Consider the following 22,268-nt stretch of genomic DNA (forward strand, 5'->3'; position numbering starts at 1 on the left):
TTTACTTGTAGATTAATCTTGGAAATTAAATTCTCCGCTGGCTCCTTTTTCCCCCCTATTACAATGGACCTTATGTGCGGTTGTACCTTCAAATCTTCATCATATTACACAAAAGAGTCCATAAAATACATAAGAGATTTGAACTACAATAAGAACACTGTAGAGATCATTTACATATTTACTTAATGCGATGCCAACAAGCCTCCCTGGCTTTGTCGGCCACCACGATATTAGATTTAGCCGTTAACTTGTCTTTACAGTCATCATATCCTGACACAATCATTCATTCTTCTGGAGAAATATGGAGCATGCAAATGCGAATGCAACTACTATTAAAAAGGTCCAGTTAGTAATATTTCTGATGCTCTATTGACAGAAATGCAATATAAAGATCCATAACTATGTTTTCAGTGGTTTATAAAGACCTCATATAATGAACCGTTATGTTTTTATTACCTTAGAATGAGACATTTATATCTACATAACCGCGGGCGCCCCCTGCTGTGGAGGTCGCTGTATTTTGTTGTCATGTTCTGTTTGTCAGACTTTAGCGATGCAAATGAAAACGGTTGTTTGAGAGCTTTAGCTAGTAGCTGGTCCTGAGACAAACAGCTGATGAATATTACTGGCAATAAAACGGTAACAGCAGGAAAGCTCAGATCAGCAGCTAAACTTCACATTTTACTGCCCTGGTGGAAAACATGCATTTGTTTTTACTGCTAATGGTGATATTTAACAAGACTGTAAGTAACAAGTAACCAATAATGAATACTTTCCGAATTTGCATTAAAAAAATAAACTTATTGGATATTGCTTCCCACGGTGCGCACAAGTGTGTAATTTGTACTTTCACATGCTAAATGCCCATTAAAAACGCTGCACCGTTTTACCACAAGCTGAAATTCAGTCAGTACGACTGTGTTTCTGTTGCATTTCAAAAAGACATTTTGGTAATATTTGCATGCATATCTAATGATCCTCCCCAGCCAATGCCTTTGTAAACTTTATGTATTATGTGGTTTATAATGGGCTGTGGTGCAGAAACCGTGAGGCTCACATTGTCCTGGTATCAGTGGTCATACTGGATGCACAGATGTGATCATTTGAGAATTTCTTCATTTTCTTCTATGTTAGTCCAGATGAGCCAACCCTCCCAAGATGTAAAATAATATAATACAGGAGTGTGAGACATCATGTAGCACTTCATTTCTTCATGTGGCTGTTTTTTTTATTAATGAGAGAAGTAACAATAATGTTCAAAAAAACATTTGGTTTTACATAACATGTAATTTCTTAATAAACCTCATTTTCTTTTATCTCATAGATGACATCTTTGTCCCGTCTGAGGCATGGCTGTTTTCAGATGCTGGGAACATTGTCACAAAAAAGAAAAAGAAAAGAGCAGGCTTGACCGCAGGACATGTAGACATGCTCACGTTCCTCCATAGCTTAGCTAACTTGGCTAATGTGGCTAGCAGGCTCTGCGATGTTGGACTAACGTTGTAATCCTAAGGAACAGGTCAGGTTTAAGGTTAGCTAACTGTTCAGCCCCAACATATTACCGTGGAGGAAATTACTTCACCTCGACACCTTCACAATACTTGTGTAGTCAGTCCAAAACTCAAAATGATTAAAATAGGAACTATGAAATGTTTAGAACAAAAATGATTAATACTATATGTTGAAAATGTCCTTGATCCACAGTGGGAGCCCCAACCCCTGCTGTCATCAAGGCATTAAAATGTGTAGCCAGCAACTACAACACAAAACACCATTCATAGTCTGAAATGTGTAGCCTGCTCTCTCTCTCTCTCACAGCTTGGCATACATGCGTAGGGAAGGTTCTGCCATCCTACTGTAGGGTTATGTGTACAATATACAGTACGTTGAAATATTTGAGTCTCTCCTCCTCTAACACTCATTATCTCACTGCAAACTTTTGATAAAACTTGAACCCTGTCTAATGAAAATAGGGGTCACTGCATCAGTTAGAGTCTCTGGTGAGAAAAAGGCACCGTGGAGGAAAGTCCCACAGAACAAACTTCAGAAGAGGATGTGTTGAAAAGCTGAGCAGCAGTGGAGGAAAACTAAACTCCAGACTGACTCTGATCTCTACAAAGAGTCTCCACAGATACTATTTAGAGCTGAAACCTGCACGACGATCATTCAGAGAACAATAATGCAGGCAGACTGTTTGTCACTGAGAGAAACTCACCAACACACGAGCAAATATAATGACTCTGCTTCATTTTCACCATCATTGTTTGTTCTGCGCGCTCCCGACACAACGCGGGCCGCACCGCGCATGCGCCGCGCGGGAAAACCCACAGCACAAAGAAAAGAGAAACGCCATCTTGAAGATGAAAACAGGAACCACGGAGACACTTTGGAAATCAAACCACGTCAACACAAACCCTGGAGCGGGTTTTCAGGCTCTGATCTCTAACAACAGAATGAACGGATGATACACGGACCCTCGAGACTCTTCCTCGTGTCTTTAGTCTCGTGATGAAGTCATGAACACTGACCTGAACATCGGCGCTATCAGAGCACGAGGCTGCTGTTTGGCTCCTGCGGTCCGGGTTCTGGTTCTCCATCGTCCTGCAGGTCTCCGCTGTGACTGGTGGACCGTGTTGTCCTGGACTGAGTCTGGATTCTGGTCTCGGAGCTCTTCAGGCTGAGATACAGGAGCGCTGCGGGATCCCGCGGAGTGTTCTCGCGATGTCACGGCGTCTCGCCCCGCCCCTTAGTTACTGTCGCTAAGGCCGTTTAGAAACATGGCTCCTTGATTTCAGGCAGAAGATGAAGTTTAGTTAGTTGGTTTCCTGAAACCAGCTGATCATATTTGATGTGTATGAGGGAGTGTGCTTCACACAGAGCAGAGTTTTAATGAAGCGCTTGTTATTATCACATCAGAGGCTCATGAAAATATCCTGCTGAAGCTTTTTGTACAACAAAGACAGAAATAACTTCATGTGTTACATTTAATGTTGAATTTACAGGAAGGCAGAATCATTAAGAATTAGTCGTAGACAGCGTTTCACAAAGTTTCTAAAGTGTCCTCTAACTCAACAAGTCACTAAACTGCAGGATTGTTGAAGGGAGTCTGGGACTTTCTCCCCGGGCCACAAAGGAGTAGCTATATTACGGTTACTGTTTAAATGGTGAAATCAGATGAAACAGACAGTTTGTTCACAAACATCTGCTGCTTCTCTCGGCAGCTAAGAGAGTCCAAACACATCATTAACATCACAGTGAAGCTGTTTGTTCACTTAACGGGCCATCGTGTGTTTGTCCAGGTCGGCTCTCTATTCAAATGGGGATCAGCTGCTTGAAAAGGCGACTGATGCGCATTTTCACCTCTCTTCAGGTGATCAGCTTGAATAGGAGGCAGAGAGCTGAACATGTGGACATCAGCTGGCTATTCAGCTGCATTAATGAGCAGCCCAAACAGATGCAAACACAAAGCCACTGAAGGAAAACTGTGTGTTGTGAATGTAGCCTGCAAACCTCTTTAGTCTCCGTTAATACAGAAGAAATTAGAAATATAACAACAACATGTTGATGTGATGCTCACTTAATAAATAAATACTGGTAGTTGGGAATAATATTTGGGGAGGATCTCTTCTCTGTGGCAGCAGCAGGTATTAAAAGCACAAACAGAGAAACACAAAGGCCTATAAATGTTTACATGTTGTTTAATTTGACCTGACAGTCACATGTCTGTGATCATATTCTGGCCACAGATCTTCTGCTGGTTCCAGACTTTTATTGTGGAAGTTTGTCTTCATCACTACACAGAGCCCAAAGGATGAGAAAGGACAGTACCACCCAGCCACAGTTGGTTCATCCTGCTGCTGTCTGGGTAGAGATCTGCTGTCGCAGCACCAGCTTCTTCCCCCAGACTGAAAGACTTTGTAGTTTCCAATACTTATGCATTTGACTCATAGCAGTTCAAAATAGTACTGTAGCAGCAGGACTGAGGGTCAGTGACCTTCTACGGAGAAGAGCAGTGATTGGTGGTTATGTATCGACTGAACCCTTCTATAAAATTTGACCTCTCACCCCTTGTTTTGTTACCTCAAGATAGCACTGTACCCTTCTATGGGTTTGACCTTTTACTATGCAGACTCAAACTATTCTATGGTACCCAACAGATACCTAAACACATCCTATATAAGCTGTGTTTGATGTACAGAGAGACAGAGTGGCCATCGGGCTGGGTCTCTCTCCAAGCTGCTTCCATTTCCAATCAGCAGATACAGCCAGTGCCACATGTGAGCAAAAATCCCCTTGAAACAGCTGAGATTGGGCAGGACAAACAGAATAAGCAGCAGCCTTGCTTGTCCAATAAACAGGCTGTAAGCACAGTGGCAGACACACTAGATGGCGCCAGAGCCCACTCAGACATAACTTAGTGCCTCCTGACTGTATTTCACCATTTGAAATGGAAACTGCAGTCTCGTAACTTTTAACCTCTCTGGATGTTCGGTCAGAACAATGCAAAAATAAATAATAAGATCGCATCCCATCAAGTTAATGGGACAGTTCTCTGCTTCACTGTGTGTTATTGCAAGCATTATTTTGTCATAGTCAGTTAAAGGTTGAGACTCACTCACTGATGTGTGCGACAGGCCGGCCCTTCCCCAGGGTCCACCCAGCCTCCTCTCCACCCTCTCAGTCAGATTTTACATGTCCACTCTTTCTCCACGTCTGAGGATTCGGACAATCCGCCCGCTGATGTCCAGTTTTTCTGCAAATTGTGGGAGACATTCGTATCTTAACCGCCGTTAACCCCTCTCTCTAAGCACCCTCTCCCACAGCCCCCTCATCGTTGCCGGCCAGAGAGAGGTTCTTTTTCTTGGCTTAGGTCGGTGAGGGCTTTTTAGATCCTGTGATTTCTGGCTTTATCCGGCTCAGGAGATCTTCACCGTCACACGTGCTAGGAAGGCCTCATCTCTGACAGTACTTCAACCCGGTTCTCCAGTCAGCCCCTGCTTGATCGTCGTTGCTCCTAACCTGGTGCCGCCTCATCATTCAAGCTCCTGAGTAATCTGTGTCATCACTGTTTCCCTGTACTTTGTTTTACCTGCGTCTTTCCCTGTCTGTCTGTCTTCCCTCCAGGTTCAGTCACCTCCGTCCTCTGTTCTGTCGGCTGGGCTCACCACCCTGCCCTCTCCCCTCGGACCTCCTCCACGGCGTCCTCCCGGCTCTTCCCCGTGCCTAGCCAGTCAGCCTGCTATTGTTATTGAATAACCCAGAATATGATCACGGTGTCTTTGGATTCATTAGACTATATGTTGAAATTATATAACTCATATCTAATTTTACTTTAGCTCAGTATTAGGCTTTCTGTTTATTTCCTCTTCTGATATACTCCATACATTTTATTTAAGTCCAATCACTCGTCATCAATCGATCACTGCGTTCAATCACATCAATCCAACCATTTTTTTTAGCACAGCAGCTTTCATTTATTCTTTCATCAGCTGATTTCACCCACAGAGCCGCCGTTTGCTTTGATCAGAAGTAGTCGGTGAGATGGCTGGATGTGCAGGCTTTATTTTCCTTTGCTTGCTTCATTAGAGACTTTAATGCAGTTTTAGCCAAAATTGAAGCAACTCTCTTTGTGTCCTGAATGATGAGACCACGATCGACGGACCCGATTTAGTACAAAATAGAAGAAATGGACACAATCTGGAAAGAGCGTTTACACTTTTTGTTGAAAATACTTGTTGCTTGAGTGTTTTACATTAATGTATTACTTTGAAAAAAATATTTTCACCTATATGTATACAAAGTGTATAATAAATACCAAATACGTATATCAAAAAATTTAATATGGTTTAAAAAGCTGGAACCAGGTCCCAACATGCAACACAGAGTGACGTATGGCGCAAAGTAACTTCATATTTCCATTAGCTAAAATGCATCATAGATAAATATCTTAATCTCTCCAATACTATCAACATCTGAAGAAATAAAAACAAAAAAAAACTTGCCTTTGTGATATTTATTAAAGTAAGAACAACAGAGTGAATCAGCTGAAGGGCAGAGCTCATACACCAGAGAGTCTGACCCAGAGAAACAGAGAAGACATTTAATGCTAGAGAATAATTGTGGAGTCCAACAGAAAAGCCTTTCTCAGCCTTGAACCACAGTGGAAACTCCTTTCTCACAGGAAAGCATGAAACAAAACAATCTCACAGAAGGTCATTATATCAAAACACTGGTACACTTTGTGGAAATTATAACACCACATAAGATGAGCAAAGAACATAAAGTAATGACATATAGAGGATTATTAAAAGTACAAACAGGTCAAATCTATTCGTTTCTATTACAGTTTCCCCTCTGGCCGTCCCATGGTCACATTAAGTTTATAACAAACTGTCAGTTAATCAATTAATGCTCTCATCTTACTGTTTAAGCAGACACATCATTAGCAGTGTCCTGGTGTCTCTTTCAATTATTTTGTTGTTCCTCAGATGCCTTTTTTGGAGGAGGATAGTGACCTTGTTTGTGTAAAAGCACTCGCGGAGGTCCTTCCGTTTCGTTCAAATACAAGATTTATTACTAAAAAAAAATACCGACAAATTCTCCATGGTTGACTTTCAACAGAAGCTATGAACTTAAACTCTTCAGATAATATTACTATACGCTTAAAAAACTAATCGGTTTCAGTCACTCTCTCTCATTATACCTGTGAAATGACCTGGTGAGGAAGAGTCAAGGTAATCATTTTTACCAGTTAATAGGTATTTCAAAAGTTTCCTAACTCAAAATCCATAGTCTATATGTCTTGATCTCAAAATTTGGATACGTGATGCCAAGGGTAGCCAGTGAAGGTCATGAAGTACCGGAGTAATGTGAACAGAACGCCTGGTGGAGGTGAGAACTCTGCTGAGTTTTGATTAATATGGAAACCATCAATATAGAAGGACTGGTCCACCCTTTTGACTGAGGCAGCAGAGCCGATCACTAACATCTCAGTTTTATTGTCATTTAATTTGAGGAAGTTAAGGGACATCCAATGCTTGATGTCCCTGATACATGCATTGAGTGAGTCAGGCAGGGATGGCCTATCGGAGCTGGTGGTGAAATAAATTTGGATGTCATCAGCATAGCAATGGAATTGAAGTCCATGCCTGCCTATGATGTTACCAAGTGGGTGTATATAGATGAACAATAGTGGACCAAGAACTGAACCTTGAGGAACACCCTGTGTAAGTGAAATCGTGGCAGAATTATGACCTTGTATGCTGATATAATATTTCTGTCGCTAATATAGGAAATAAGCCAGGAAAGAGCGGAACCAGTGATGCTGATATCAGAAAGCCGAGAAATAAGTAGTTCATGGCAGAATGGCAGTTTATCAACCCTGAATCCATGGACAAAAGAATGTCGTTAACAACACGCAGAAGAGCAATTTCAGTGCTATGAGATGGGCAAAAACCTGACTGAAAAGGTTCAAAAAGACCATTTATATCCAAATAAGATCACAATAGTGAAGCAACAACCTTTTCAAGGATTTTGCTTAAATATTAAATTGGATATTGGTCTGTAATTGTCCATGTTTAGATGATCAAGGCCAGGTTTTTTAAGAATGGGGCTACAGAGAGGAATCATAACGGTCATCAATGTGATTTGAAAGTAATAAAAGCACAATGTTAATTCCATATTATACCATTAGTATAATATTATAATTTCATATGGTTTACCACTAGTATAAGCCTAATATTATTTCAGTGGGTTATTAAATCAATAAGTCATATTGATTTAATCATATTATTAAATTGTGCAAGAAGCACAGTCTACATCTTTTACAGGCCTACTGCCACCGGCTTTACCAGAGGAGAGACCTCTTATTTCAGCTGATAAACAATCGGTATGAGTATTTAGTAGTGTTGTTGATGGATTCAGGTCCAAATCTCATTTTACAGTCAACCATGTGAATTCTACATCTAGTGCTATAAAAATGCAGAGACTGCCCTCTACTGGTTGAAACCTGGCTACTGCAGTTTCACTATTGGCTGATAAAACCTCCAGACTGACGCTTTCCAGCTCTTTCCAAATCAAACTTCCTCAGCTGTCATCACATGACGTTAATCCAGCACAGTCACATGATAACAGGTGGTGGTATTTAGGGCAGAAGGAAACAGCTAGCTCGGCTCTGTGAAAAATGTCACAGTGACGCATTGTGGATGCATTTGTGTCTTCTAAGGTTTCTCCTGTCGGTAAAAGATTTGCCACATTGGCCACAACTGTACGGTTTCTCTCCAGTGTGAACACGTTGGTGCTTTTTTAGGTGAGCTGATTGAGTGAAAGTTTTTCCACACTGTTCACACCAGTACGGTTTCTCTCCAGTGTGAACACGTTGGTGGATTTGAAGTTCACCTGATGTAGTGAATGTTTTTCCACACTGTTCACACCAGTATGGTTTCTCTCCAGTGTGAACTCGTTGGTGGAGTTTTAGGTTACTTGATCGAGTGAAAGTTTTTCCACACTGTTCACACCAGTACGGTTTCTCTCCAGTGTGAACTCGTTGGTGCTCTTTTAGGTGACCTGATCGAGTGAAAGTTTTCCCACACTGTTCACAGCCGTACAGTTTCTCGCCAGTGTGAACACGATGGTGGGTTTTTAGGTGACACAATTGAGTGAAAGTTTTCCCACACTGTTCACAGCCGTACAGTTTCTCGCCAGTGTGAACACGTTGGTGAATTTTTAGTTTACCTGCAGTAATGAACGTTTTCCCACACTGGTCACAGCTGTACGGTTTCTCTCCAGTGTGAACTCGTTGGTGGAGTTTTAGGTTACCTGATCGAGTGAAAGTTTTCCCACACTGTTCACAGCCGTACAGTTTCTCGCCAGTGTGAACACGATGGTGGGTTTTTAGGTGACACAATTGAGTGAAAGTTTTCCCACACTGTTCACAGCCGTACAGTTTCTCGCCAGTGTGAACACGTTGGTGGGTTTTTAGGTGACCTGATCGAGTGAAAGTTTTCCCACACTGGTCACAGCTGTACGGTTTCTCTCCAGTGTGAACTCGTTGGTGGATTTTTAGCTCACCTGATGTTTTGAAGGATTTGTCACAGTGCTGACAGCTGTGACGTTTGAGTCCCTCTCTTCTTGTCCTCTATATCAACAGAAAGAAAAACAGTGAGATATAGAGCGAGCTATCAAAAATCATAAATGACATTAGAGCACATCATTGAAATCACATTAACCTACTGTACCACATACTAAGTATGTACTGTCTATCACACTCAGTCATACACAATCAGTAAATAAATGATCAGTATGTTATTACCATCAATGCCTGACTGTTCACACTGAAGTACTCAAGCAAATTGTGTAAAGGCTACCGTTTGTTTTTCACGTTTGAGCTATAGAAGAATCAGGAATTAAGGTAAAACCAGCAATTTAGATTTCCTGTAGAAAATTTGAAAAGACAGCTGGAATTATTTTGAAAGCATTGCAGGAATTGCACAAGAGTAGGGATGGGGATTGTTCATTTTTATTGATACCCTTATTGAGACTGCTTAACAATCTGATTTTTTAGCAATACATCTATCAATACTCATCAACAATCATTTGGTAATGGTTATTTGGTAAGACCAGACACAACAGGCATGAGGTAAGCCTGCACAGTGTGAGGACAATATTCAATATGCGATAATATGTTTGATATTGAGATGACATGGCTTGCGATAAATAAACATATATTGAAGTGTGCATATTAGCTGCCTGGTTGTTTTTACATTCATTTTTAGGATTAGAATTTAGTGTTTTAAATACAGCTAAATGTTGTTTCTACAGCAGCAATATTAATGTTTGCAGCAGCAAAGTATATACATTTTCAAGTGGAATTTTATTGTGGCCAGCCTAAGGCACACCTGTCCACTACCCATGGTGTCTGATCAGCATCTTGATATGCCACACCTGTGAGGTGGATGGATTACTGGGCACATACTGAATACGTTGTACATTACATAGAGGGCACTGGAAGTCAAACATGGCACCTAATGGCAGGAAAGAATGGCTGCTCTACATAAAGATGGCCGAGGCTATAAAAAGACTGCCAAGACCCTGAAACAGAGCAGCAGCACGGTGGCCAAGACCATACAGCAGTTTTTGTCTTGTTGGGAAATAGACATACGAGTCCAGATCTAAACCCTACTGAGCATCTGTGGGGCCTCAAATGGAAAGTGGAGGAGCGCAAGGTCTCCAACATCCACCAGCTCCGTGATGTCGTCATAGAGGAGTGGAAGAGGACTCCAGTGGGAACCTGTGAAGCTCTGCTGAACTCCACGCCCAAAAGGGTTAAAGTGCTGGAAAATAATGGTGGCCACACAGAATACTGACACTTTGAGCCCAATTTGGACATTTTTTCCATTTTTTTGGAAATTTTTACTTCTTCAGTTTTGTCTCATGAAATTAAATAATCAAATATTTACAATAAATGTAAGATTCTGTATGTTATAGAACCTGCTCCTCTCCCATCTCCGCCATGTCTTTGTCGACCCCAGTTTCAGAGTCCAGTGACCTCCTTCAGGAGTAACTACGTGACGTCGGGTGTAACTTCCTAATTAACCCGTACTACGAAAGTTGGATAGGCGTTACCCGAGGTCTGTTGCCACCGCAATTCACTCTAAACTGCTCCGAGCTGGTTTTGTTCGTGATTAACTCGAGGTTACCATGTATTCGTGGGCTGCACCCCATCTGTACACTTAATTATCCTAAGTGTATTCACATATTTAAATTGACTATTTTACATGTCCTAAAAATAGGGAGCCAGGGTGGGGGTTAATAAACCGGGAAAAGAAATCCTAGATCAAAGTGTCAAATTTACAAGGAAACAAATTCCCTGAAAGTAAAGTCACAAAAAAAAAAAAAAAAAAAATCACTGTGTTGTCTTCTGAATACGCTCAATCCACAGCAAAGTCTTTATAGGGCATGATAGTGATTGTGGGTTAAACTCACAAGCATTTCCTCACTGCTAAATCTGATCTTTCCACTGCATGCATAATACAGAGGTGTGTGTGTGATGCTGCAGCCTTGCAAAGTGAAGTTTCTCTCATAAATGTGTTTTCGTCAATGGGTGTGTCCGTGGCGTGGCGTCAGAGATCAAGTCTTCGCCATGACACAGGAAGTTGTTGTAACTTCAGTGTACATGCTCACATCTGAACCAAACTTTACGTGCTTGATAACTCTCCCACCCCGCTATGGAGGACCGATCCTGACACAGCCAGAAATAAATACAGAAATAAATAAATGCTCAATAAATAAATAAGCATCCAATTAAATACACAAAAATATAAAGTAAATAAATAAATGTAGGTAGTAATTAAATTATACAAGGAGACATAATGTTTATATTTTAATTAGTGCCTTTACTTATTCACCTTTGTTATAATTACCTTATTTGTTTATTCAACTTATTTATTACTAATTTTTTAATGTATTTATTTATGTGTGTGTTTTAATATTTTTGTCTGTTTTATTCTTCCTTTGTATTTATTTACCTTATTTATTTTCACCCATGGTATTATTTCTGCCTGTCTTTTTAAATTTTTGTATGCATTTCTGCCTCATTATGCAAATGAGGAGGGGCTGTGTCTCAAGGGGTCATCTTCTCTGCTATTGGTGGACCAGTCAGACAGGAGAGCTCTTACTCTGCCTGCAGACATCAACGATCTTGCCCCTCACACAGTCAGATGGCTTCCTTCAGTGCGCTGAGGTGTTTAACAACTCTGAAGACACTACTACCAGCAATGTCTTCCTTCTCGTTTCACGTAGACGCTCCGACAGACAGTGCTTTCAGTTTGCTGCATGCATGGACACAGAACTGCGGTATAGAGAGAAGCACACGGTCAGCTGGCTGCAGCTAAATCTGGAGTGCACTCGTATTCAATTCTGTATGGTAAATTCAGTTTTAACAGAGCAGAGCGAGCTGACAGGCAGAGTTAGAGACTTTTTCTGTCTGTTTCTCTCTTTACAAAGACGCATGTTGCAGTCAGAGTCTTCTCTGAGATGCGAGCACGACATACAACACAATTTATCAAATTACACAACGGATATACAGTATGAAAATAAGATTGATTGGATTATACTCACAGGAAGTATAAAACCTGTTACATGCGTCTATTAAAAGTAAAGTAACACAAAAATGTCAGGGAAATTACTTAGATTTAAGTACTGCAGTTGTACATTTGAAATACCTTCCTACCTTTCTGATAGGAAGCCTTCTTGAGGTGGTATAAAACATTTCTTCTTATATTTTGATTTGAGTTGTGGACAACTATGACCACATGAATTTAAAAAACATTTCACTGCCCAAGTCAGCTATAACACAAGTCTTGTTCATTAGACTACATGCTGTACAGTATTTGTGGACAGATTTTGTCCCAGGATTTATTATGCATTTCTTCTTCTTCGTTGCATGATTTTGAATAATAAGGTGAGAAATGGGTCTATTCTGAGTTCATCCTGCACTGCAGCAGCTAATAAAGTCCATTTAATCCCAAAAACGCTTTTCTTTTAGGCAGGCTGGAGCAGAAAACAACTCACCTTTCTCAAGTTGTACAGTAATGTCACATGTGTATGAAGGTGGATCAAACAAGCTAATCTTAAATGTCAAAGTAGAGAGGAGCCTAGTAGGCCTATTTATTTTCATTCATTACACAATATGAATAAGCTATGCAGACAGTTGTAAAGAAAGAACATCTTTTTCTTCTGTTCTCTACTTGTTATAGTTACACAGTATTAGGGGTGTGGGCTGTATTAAAAGTATCCACTGTTCTCCCATGCTCTAACACACAGTAACGATGAAATGTGTGCTGTTCTCACATTCTTCCTCTGTATGTACACATAAACAACAAGGCAGGGAAATATAAAAGGAATTTATTTTATTGTTTGGGTACATTATTGTTCAGTGTACATGCTCACATCTGAAACAAACTTTACGTGCTTGATAACTCTCCCACCCCGCAGACATCTACACACCAATACCGATTTATATTCATAGCGGCAAGTGCTATGTAGCTCCACATAGGGGACACAGGAAGTGACATATAGCACCTTCATGCGGCGTCGGAACCGCGTAGGAAATTCACAGCCGCACCGGCAGAGCTCCAGAATATGCAACTCGGCCGGTTCACGCGCGGACGCGCTACAAGTGCGAGGGCCCGCCCAACGCTGCTTGCAGCTTTAATTTATTTTTATTTTTTTTCTGCAAAGTAAGCTCAAGTTTGGGGGGCTAAACATACTTACCAGACTTTGCACACATGTCAGAAGTGGTGAAAAATTTCGTATTTTATGGGTTTCGCGCATGAGCGTGGCAAAATGACTCGCTAGCGCCACCTACAAAATTGGGAAAAATGATCCCCTCATCCACGTTCAACCTACATGCACGAAATTTTCTGGGGACATGTATCACATCAAGACACAAAAAAGCCTCAAGAACTCATACCCTAAAGTCAACAGGAAGTTTCATACATGTAGGTCAAACGTTTGTTTTATTTATAAAATCTGGCTTCCAACAGGAGGAGATCTAGGGATGCACCGATTGTTCGGCCACCGAAATTAATCAAAATAAGTCAAAAGATCGATTAAATTTTACAGAACAATTACGTTGATATGTCGGCAATGTGGAAGCATTTTAAAATGTTGCACAAAGACGCAAAAATGGCCGTTTACAGACACTGTTCTGCTGAGTTGTCTCCTAGCACATCCACTCCATCTGTGGCTGACTTCTTAGAAAAACTGAACACTCTGACCCGCTTTGAGTGTTTCTGAGAAGACAATTAAGCTAGCCGCAACTACATTTGGAGTGCACACGTATTCAAGCCTTTATGGTAACTCAACGGCCCAGAGCGAGCTGACCGGCAGGTTAGAGACTTTGTCCTGTCAGTTTGTCTCTTTACAAAGACAAGTGTTGCAGTATGAGAGAATCACCTACAACTTTATTTATCATATTGGGTTGAACTTGATGAATTTCGCGCGAGGATACACATGTGACAACATCCGGTTTTCAAAATAAGGTGTCTATAGAGTACGGAAATAAAATTACTTAATATGTAATATGTGGATAATATCCACAAAAAGTATAAAACATATTACATGTGTACATTAAATCTAAATGGATACATGTAATTTACTTTACACTGAGTAAAAAGCACTTTGACCATTTAATTTATGCAAAGGTAAATAAAAAACAAAGGCACTTGCAGCACCTGCCTCGAGCAAACTCTTTCTCCCTTAACTTTTCAGCACCACCTTTGCCTTGTGTCACATGTTTTCTATAGGCTACATGATTTTTTGTCCGCGTTAACTCTCTGCTCATCGCTACTGCCAAACATATCACAAATTCACGGACAGGCAAAACACATTCACGCACATCCTGGAACACTGGAAAACACAGTGCTTATGGTAAACAGCCATTCCTGCCTTAGCTGACTAGAACAATCTTATTAGTGACATTCTGACTTAACAATAAACACCAACAAGTCATCCGGTCCGTTACAATATATTTCATATTCTATTTTATTAGCTATATGTGGTATTGTTATTTTAGAATATTTTATTTAATGGAGAACTTGATATTTGCAGTAGTATTTTATTATTCTATTTTATAGAATTTGTTTATTGGATGTAATTTGGAAGTTTGTTAAAAAAAATTGTAAACTCATTTGGTTTACAAACTTAAACCAGCTGCAATTTAATGTTTGCATTTTTTCCCCCTTAAGGTACCGAAAATTAACCAAACCGTGTCTTTCCCTCACTGTCCGGTTGGGAGGAGACGCACCGCACACTCAGAGGACAATCACTTAGACAGAACACTCAGTAGTGAGTGAGACAGCGAGAAACGGGAGACGGACGAACGAGCACGGTGTAGGTCAGAGGCCGCCCTGCAGATGTCATCCGCCGCCATCCCACCGTGGAGACAGACCCCTCCCATGGAGTGCGCCCTGACGCCGTCAGGGGGAAAATTCACCAGCTGAAATAGCCTTGCACAGCCAGTGAGACAGACACTGTGCTAGTAGGGGTGTGCTTCTTCACTGGTCTCACGATTTGATCATCAATTATCAGGTCAACGACTCGATTACATATCTCGACGTATCACCTCAAGGGTGGGAATTTCTAGGCACTTCTTTACAATTATGAGGCTACGATGTGACTGTAAAATGAATAGGATGAAGAAGTATTTTTAATCACTGTGTGACTACTTGGTACTTTTAAAGCAAATTATTTGTAACAATCCAAACAAGTAGGTAGTAATGAAATGCAGACATTTAATGTTACTTCATATGAATGAGTGTAGCTAACGTGGCATAGCATTATTACATTACTACGACATAATTACTGACTTCTGCTGCTTCAGCTTTCGTTTCTGATGCTGCTGTTAGCATCGAGTCAGATGGAAGTTCGTAATGTAACATTTCCTGCGTGTCCATTAACGTAATACCAGATAACATCTCCGTTTCTCTGCAAAATGCTAACTTGGGTTGCCAAATATCCTGTGACAGGTCCAGCTATGTTGAAAACACTTCAGTTAGTGCAAGCTGTAGGTTTATATTTAGGAAATATTACTCAGATTTATGCATTTATTCCAAATGGTTCAAGAACTACACTCGTTTCACCTCGGATGCCTTGAACAGGCGTTTTTCATTCAGGGACGGTAAAAAGTTAACGGCCGAACCGGAAGTTAACGTTAGCTTTGTCCAGCTAGCTAGCATGCTAACACCCAGGCAGCAGGCTACATGCTACAAGAGACCTCCTCCTCCTCCTCCTCCTCCTCCTGCTCCTCCTCCTCTCCGGGTCCGACCGTCACATTAAGTGTGGGTTCTGTAGAGATACGGGGTTCTGATGGCTCCACTGTTGAATCCTGCTACATTACATCTTGTTTACAGTCAATATGAAGCTACGTGTCGGAACCAGGCCGAGCTAACGCCACGTTAGCTTCTTGTTAGCTGCTAGCTGTGTTCATGAACACTGACCTGAACATCGGTGCTATCAGAGCTCGAGCCTGCTGTTTGTCCTCCGGGGACGTTGTTGCTCCGGGGCTCCGGGTCCTGGTTGTCCTCCTCCATCCCGCTCTTGGTCCTGGTCTCTGAGATCCAGCAGGTCTCCTCTGGGACTGTCGGAGCTCTTCGGATCAAGTCCTGCAGCCCGCGAGACGTGACGGAAGTTAAAGGAAGTTCTTCTTCTCTGTGTTTTTATGGCGGGTCGCAACCAGCTTGTTCAGGTGCATACCGCCCCCTACTGTACCGGAGTGTGTAACAGCAACAGGTTTTAGTACTTCAGGTTAAAAAAGGTGAATAAATACATAGAAAACAAAACTCAACAAAACAAAAACAAACAAACAAAAAGACTATATGTGATGATCTAATCCTGTAGATTTGAGAAAATTAAAGAGGGCTTTGCAGCTCTCCCTTGTTTCCTCACTCATCCCTAAAACCCCTTCTAAATCCCGTCCTAATTCATATATCTTGTCACGTAAGATGTTCCTTTACTGCACTTCATGATGACATGCTCGACATTTTCAGGAACATTACAAACCTCACATTTATCAGACATTTTGCCTTTAATTAAAGCGTTGATTTTAACCCAGTATGTCCAAACCTTCATCTTGAAAGAAACACTTCATCTCTTCTGCATTTCCCTTTGAAACCCTTCACCTTCATTGATTTCTGTATGCTGTAGTTTCTGTGTCCCACTTCTTCTGCCTTACGTCACTCGCTGCTTTTCTAATGAATGATTTGGCCTCTCCTTTTCCAAAGGGAACTTTCATTATTATTATCTTTTAATTTCAACGCCGTCTTTGCAATCTCGTCCGCTTTCTCATTCCCCTCAACTCCAACATGAGCAGGGACTCAAACAAACTGCACATCAACTCCAGCTCTTTGTATTCTCAGCATTATTGTACATATTTCAATCAACAGATCATCTCTTACTGTCTTTTATGAATTCAAACTACACAGGGCTGCAGTGGAGTCTCAGGCCTCACCTCTTCTATCCAGTGTAACCCTAAAATAACGGCAACCATTTCAGCTGTATATACAGATAATTTATCATTAATTCTTTTACATATAACTACATCAAACTCAGATATGTGTGCTCCTGATCCTACATGTTCAGCCCCTGGATCCTTTGATCCGTCAGTAAATAATAGCATATAATTATAATAATTCCTCTTCACATAATCTTGAACCAAATATCCAATTTTATCCACATTACTTTCACTCCATTCTTTCTTCTTCTCTAGAAGATTCAAGTCCACATTGGGCACAGGAAATATCCACGGAGGAACGTGACCCCATACAGTAGCTGGTCCATATTCTACGCTATACGTCCCCTTTCATACCAACATTACTTCTGGACTCAGACCTGAATTTAAGCAGCCACATTGAGACAATTACAAAGTCAGCCGACCATCAGAATCATCTTTATTTGCCAGGTATGTGTACACATAGGAGGAATTTGACTCAGGATTGTACATTGCTCACAATGTGTTTACTCATACAATAATACAAAAACACTATAATGAAATTAGACACAGGCTAGAGAATAAAGAACACAAATATACACACTCTGAACAAAAACAATACAGACAGATTGATAAATAGTGCAGTGAGCTAGGAGTTATTTACTTGAGGTAGGTGGATTTGGTATCCAGTATATAGAAAATAAAAATATAACAATATGAACAGCTCTGAAATAGATAATGGTGAATAAATAATAAGTGGAAACCAGTAAACAGGTGCTGATTAGAGGCAGAGTTACTGGGTTATTGCACAGGAATTGTTCCTGACACTGTGAGTCAGCTGTTCATCAGAGTGATGGCTTGTGGGAAGAAACTGTTCCTGAGTCTGTTGGTTTTGGCGTACAGTGCTCTGTAGAGCCTACCAGAGGGGAGGAGCTGGAACAGGTTGAGTCCGGGGTGAGATGGATCTGCAGTGATGTTTCCTGCCCGGTTCCTGACTCTGGAAATGTATAAGTCCTGAATGGAGGGCAGGTTGGCACCGATGATCTTTTCTGCACCTGAAGAATATTTCAGGGATTAAAGGACTTATGTCCTTCAGTCGACTCGACTACGTCGGTGACGTTGAGGAGGAGGTGACTGTCCTTACACCGTTTTGTGCAACTGATTCTGTGTCAGAGAGGAGGGCGAGTACGGCTGTGTCATCAGAGTAGTAAGTATTTTGTAATGGGAGAAGGGCTAATGCAGTCACCGGTGTACAGAGTGTAGAGAAAGGGGCATCGGGCGCAGCCTTGGGGGGCTCCAGTGTTGACAGTAATGGTGGTGGATGTGGTGCCTCCCACCCTCACTGCCTGTGGTCTGTCCACAAATTATGGATCCAGCGAATGAGGAGAGGCGGCACATGGAGGTGGTGGAGTTTAGTTATCATCATTGTGTTGAAGGCTAAGCTAAAGTCTACAAAGAGAATCCTGGCATAATGGCCAGGGGAGTCCAGATGTTGAAGTAGAGTGCGAAGGAAGCATGCTACAGCGTCTTCTGTTCCTCTTTTGGCGGATTATGGAGGTGAGTGCTACTGGTCTGTAATGATTCAGTTCAGAGGGGCGGGGTTTCTTGGGGACAGGGATGATGGTGGCTGTTTTCCAGGAGGTGGGGACAGTTGCAGTTTGTAGTGGTTCTTTGAAAAGTGGGTGCAGGACAGGAGAGAGTTCCAGGGCACAGTTCTTGAGCAGCCTTCCAGTGATCCCATCAGACCCAGGGGCCTTGCCAGTTTTGCACCTCCTGAGTTGCTGGTGGACGTCTTCCACTGTGGGGAAGCGTGACTGCTCAGGGGTGAGTAGGCTCCTGAGCAATCTTTCACAAGTACTGTTGGTTTATAAAGCACTGAATGGTTTAGGGCCAAAATACATCCGGACCTCTCAGGTCGTCTGGGATCAGGTCTGCTTTCTGTCCCCAGAGTCTAAACTAAACAAGGAGAAGCAGCGTTCAGTTTTTATGACTCACCACAGGAGCTTTTATGTTGGTAATTCTTACTTTTTTTGAGGCTACTTTCTACTGTGCCCTCAGGTCAGATTTGAGTCTTCCAACACCCTGTACTTCTCACCAGTATTCACTGATCGGACCGTGCTGGCTGGCCTGGATTACAACCACCGTGTCCACAGTCCAGCCAGGAGAAAAGCTGATGACACAGTTCAGTATGTTGCATTATGAGAACTCTTGTGCATTTTACTCAATGCATTTATAAGTGATGAGTCAAAAAAATATTAAACAGTATGAGGAATACAGACAGATGGTGCTGATTTATTGATGTGATTGCATTTTATGTGGAAATGCTAACTGCTCTATAAGAGAATGATGTCAGGTGTTACAAACTTTTCACTAAGCTGATCCTCCTTTCTGTATTATCAGGTACAGCAAGGTGTACAACAAAAAGTACAGGAAGTGGAGATTGTACTCATTGAAGGTGAGAAGGACTACAGTTACAACGCAGACCTCCTCCTCCTCCTCCTCCTCCTGTCTGCTACTGAGGAGATGCCTAGAAGCAGAACCAGGAGACCTGATGATCCCCGTCAACATGGGGTTCAGTCAGGTGTCCCTGCCCCAACTGTGATACAGCAAAATATAAAACAAAAAGTAACATGGTTGGTTTTGAAATGTGGTAATCATGTCAGAGAGGTGACTGTGATATATTAATCATCTCCACAGCAGCGATACGATGCTACGTGTAAAGTCTGAACTGTCTTCATAATCAGTCAGGACACCTCTGGACAAACTTTGTCTTCTTCCTGTATATACTTATTTTATTTGACGTTTAAAAATAATCTATTTGTGATACAGGTTGTAGTTTTAGTAGTATTTAATAACAATAAACAAGTGTTATACCACATTTGGATGTCATTTCAGACATAATGTAGTTGTTTGATTGTTTATGCAAGTGTAGAAAAGGCATTATCAATTTCAATGTTTTATTTAAAAAAAGAATGAAAATATCATCCAGAACAGGGAAAAATATACTTTTTTCTCTCCCTCCTGGGAATAAAACAAGAACAATGTACAGGTATTTATCCACACAGTGGATGGAATATTTGTGTAGCAGTTAGTGACATTACGTCTTCCACCCTGCTAGGATTAAACCTCTGTATTGTCCTGGTGGATCAGGAGAACAGTTGTGAGTCTTCCAGAAACAGCAACTCAGTATCACGACTCTGTGTCTAAGTGCTCCACACTGCCACACTACAAACTGTCTGTATGCTGCCTGACTGAACTGCCTGTTAGTCTGTCCTGAGTCTGGAAGATCAGCCATGTGTGGTGCATGGAAACACTGTAGTCTGGATGTGTCCACAGTCCTCAGATTCTGGCCTGTAAAGGAATATATAGTTGTTAGAACCCCAAATGGGAAAGATTGGTGTAATTGGAAGAACATTCATCAACATGATCAGATATTTTATTGAACAGGGGCTTGTTGTTTCTAACAGGACTTCTGTGTCCACACAGTGCTACAGTGTTTACATTTATATAGCACTTTATTTTGACAGTCAGAGGGCTTAGAGGGAAACACCAGAGGAACTTTGAGACAAGTACACAGGAAATAATGTACTGATATTAAAATATGTATATATACACCTGTTCATATGCTGTTGTTGGAGTGTGAAGCTTAACGCAGGTATGTGCTGCTCCGCTTGACCCGTCCTCCCCGTCCTGCCTCTTCTTCCTCGGACCCCGGCAGCCCTCCCTCCTCTGCTTCGCCTCGACCCCGGTCCTGTCCCGGTCTGTGCTTGGCTCTGGGGTGCAGTCCTCAGAGACAATACTGCTGTCACCATGGAAGCTCTAACATGCAAAACAACGTACGTGTTATGAGTCTAGCACGAAATTCACCTTCGTGTAGTGTAACTGATGGAAACAGGAAACTGTGTATCAGTCTGTTTTTAGCTTTGCCCAATGTTAGCACAGCTGTTAGCACAGCTACCTGATGCTAACAGTTAGCTAGCCAGCTCGTTACTGAATCAAAGTCAGTCTTTTTAAACCGATCCAATATTAAAATGCTAGCTGATAATGAGTACTAACAGCTGGGTTAGTTGTTTATTTTCATAATGATAAAGTTATTTGTTTCTTACCCCTCATGTGAGCCGCTGCACTGCGCTCGTCCTTCAGCGGTGTCGGCAACACGCAGTCACTTGTTTTGGGGGCGTGGTTTTGGGAGGAGCCCAGAAGGGACGAGGTGCGAGTTTCTCTGTTGGATACTTTCAAAATCAAACTTACCTACCCTGCCTTTAGTGTCATTTATAAATCTGGATTTATTTTCAATCCAGCGCCCTCACAGACCTGACGGGATGATGAACATATCACCAGTACGTAGGACTGGCGGTCTGATGTTGGTGTAAATTGTGTATTTTTTCTGAATAAATTGAGAAATAAAGACGTTACAACAAACAGCTGTCTTTGTGATCTTATTAAAAGTAAGAATAACAGAGTGATTCAGCTGAAGGGCAGAGCTCATACACCAGAGGGCTGTTAGAGAGTCTGACCCAGAGAAACAGAGAAGACATTTAATGCTAGAGAATAATTGGAGAGTCCAACAGAAAAGCCTTTCTCAGCCTTGAGCCACAGTGGAAACTCCTTTCTCACAGGAAAGCATGAAACAAAACAATCTCACAGAAGGTCATTATATCAAAAACTGGTACACTAGGGAAATTATAACACCACATAAGATGAGCAAAGACATAAAGTAATGACATATAGAGGATTATTAAAAGTACAAACAGGTCAAATCTATTTGGTTCTATTACAGTTCCCCCTTTAGCCGTCACATGGTCACATTAAGTTTATAACAACTGTCAGTTCATCAATGAATGCTCTCATCTTACTGTTTAAGCAGACACATTAGGAGACAAAATAAATGAGCTTTTTTTTTTTAAAGTCCGTTGCTCACTGGCTCTGCATACACAGACAGTCAAACCATGTGTCACAGGAGGGGCGGGATGTTGATTGTTACATCAAAACACTGGTACACTAAGTGGAAATTATACCACATAAGATGAGCAAAGAACATAAAGTAATGACATATAGAGGATTAATATTATTATTAGCACATACAGGTAAAACCAGAAAAAAAGTCATAATATTACGAGAATAACGTCATCATTTATAGAATTAATAACAATTCTAAACAGTAACCTGCCCTTTACTGTGCTGCGATCAAACAGAGCAGGTCTGCGCCTCAGTTTTAGATGTTATTTACCGCGACTCACAGGCGAGATCACTCGCATCAGCTGGAAGGAGTTCACTCACC

General features: G+C 41.4%; 1 protein-coding gene and 1 pseudogene across 3 annotated transcripts in view; one reads left to right on the forward strand and one right to left on the reverse strand.

Annotated features, from left to right (window-relative positions):
- The window catches only part of LOC119912628, a 337,535-nt pseudogene that overhangs the window by 21,473 nt on the left and 293,794 nt on the right, over positions 1–22,268 (forward strand).
- The window catches only part of LOC119912659 (zinc finger protein 239-like), a 30,413-nt gene continuing 15,690 nt past the window's right edge, over positions 7,546–22,268 (reverse strand). Inside the window, exons 1-2 of one of the 3 annotated variants that reach the window (XM_038731942.1) lie at positions 15,999–16,445; positions 7,546–9,136 (exon numbers count right to left, since the gene is read on the reverse strand). In XM_038731942.1, the coding sequence (XP_038587870.1) occupies positions 8,186–9,136; positions 15,999–16,091 (1,044 nt within the window). In that variant the 5' untranslated portion in view covers positions 16,092–16,445 and the 3' untranslated portion in view covers positions 7,546–8,185. Of the gene's footprint in view, positions 9,137–15,491; positions 15,847–15,998; positions 16,622–22,268 lie in introns of those variants that run through there. The other 2 variants (XR_005446198.1, XM_038731943.1) reach the window with 2 other exon arrangements.

Source organism: Micropterus salmoides, unplaced genomic scaffold, assembly GCF_014851395.1.
Source record: "Micropterus salmoides isolate LMB-PRFRI ecotype aquatic unplaced genomic scaffold, ASM1485139v1 Ms_hic_scaffold_2, whole genome shotgun sequence".
Taxonomy (NCBI): Eukaryota; Metazoa; Chordata; class Actinopteri; order Centrarchiformes; family Centrarchidae; genus Micropterus; species Micropterus salmoides.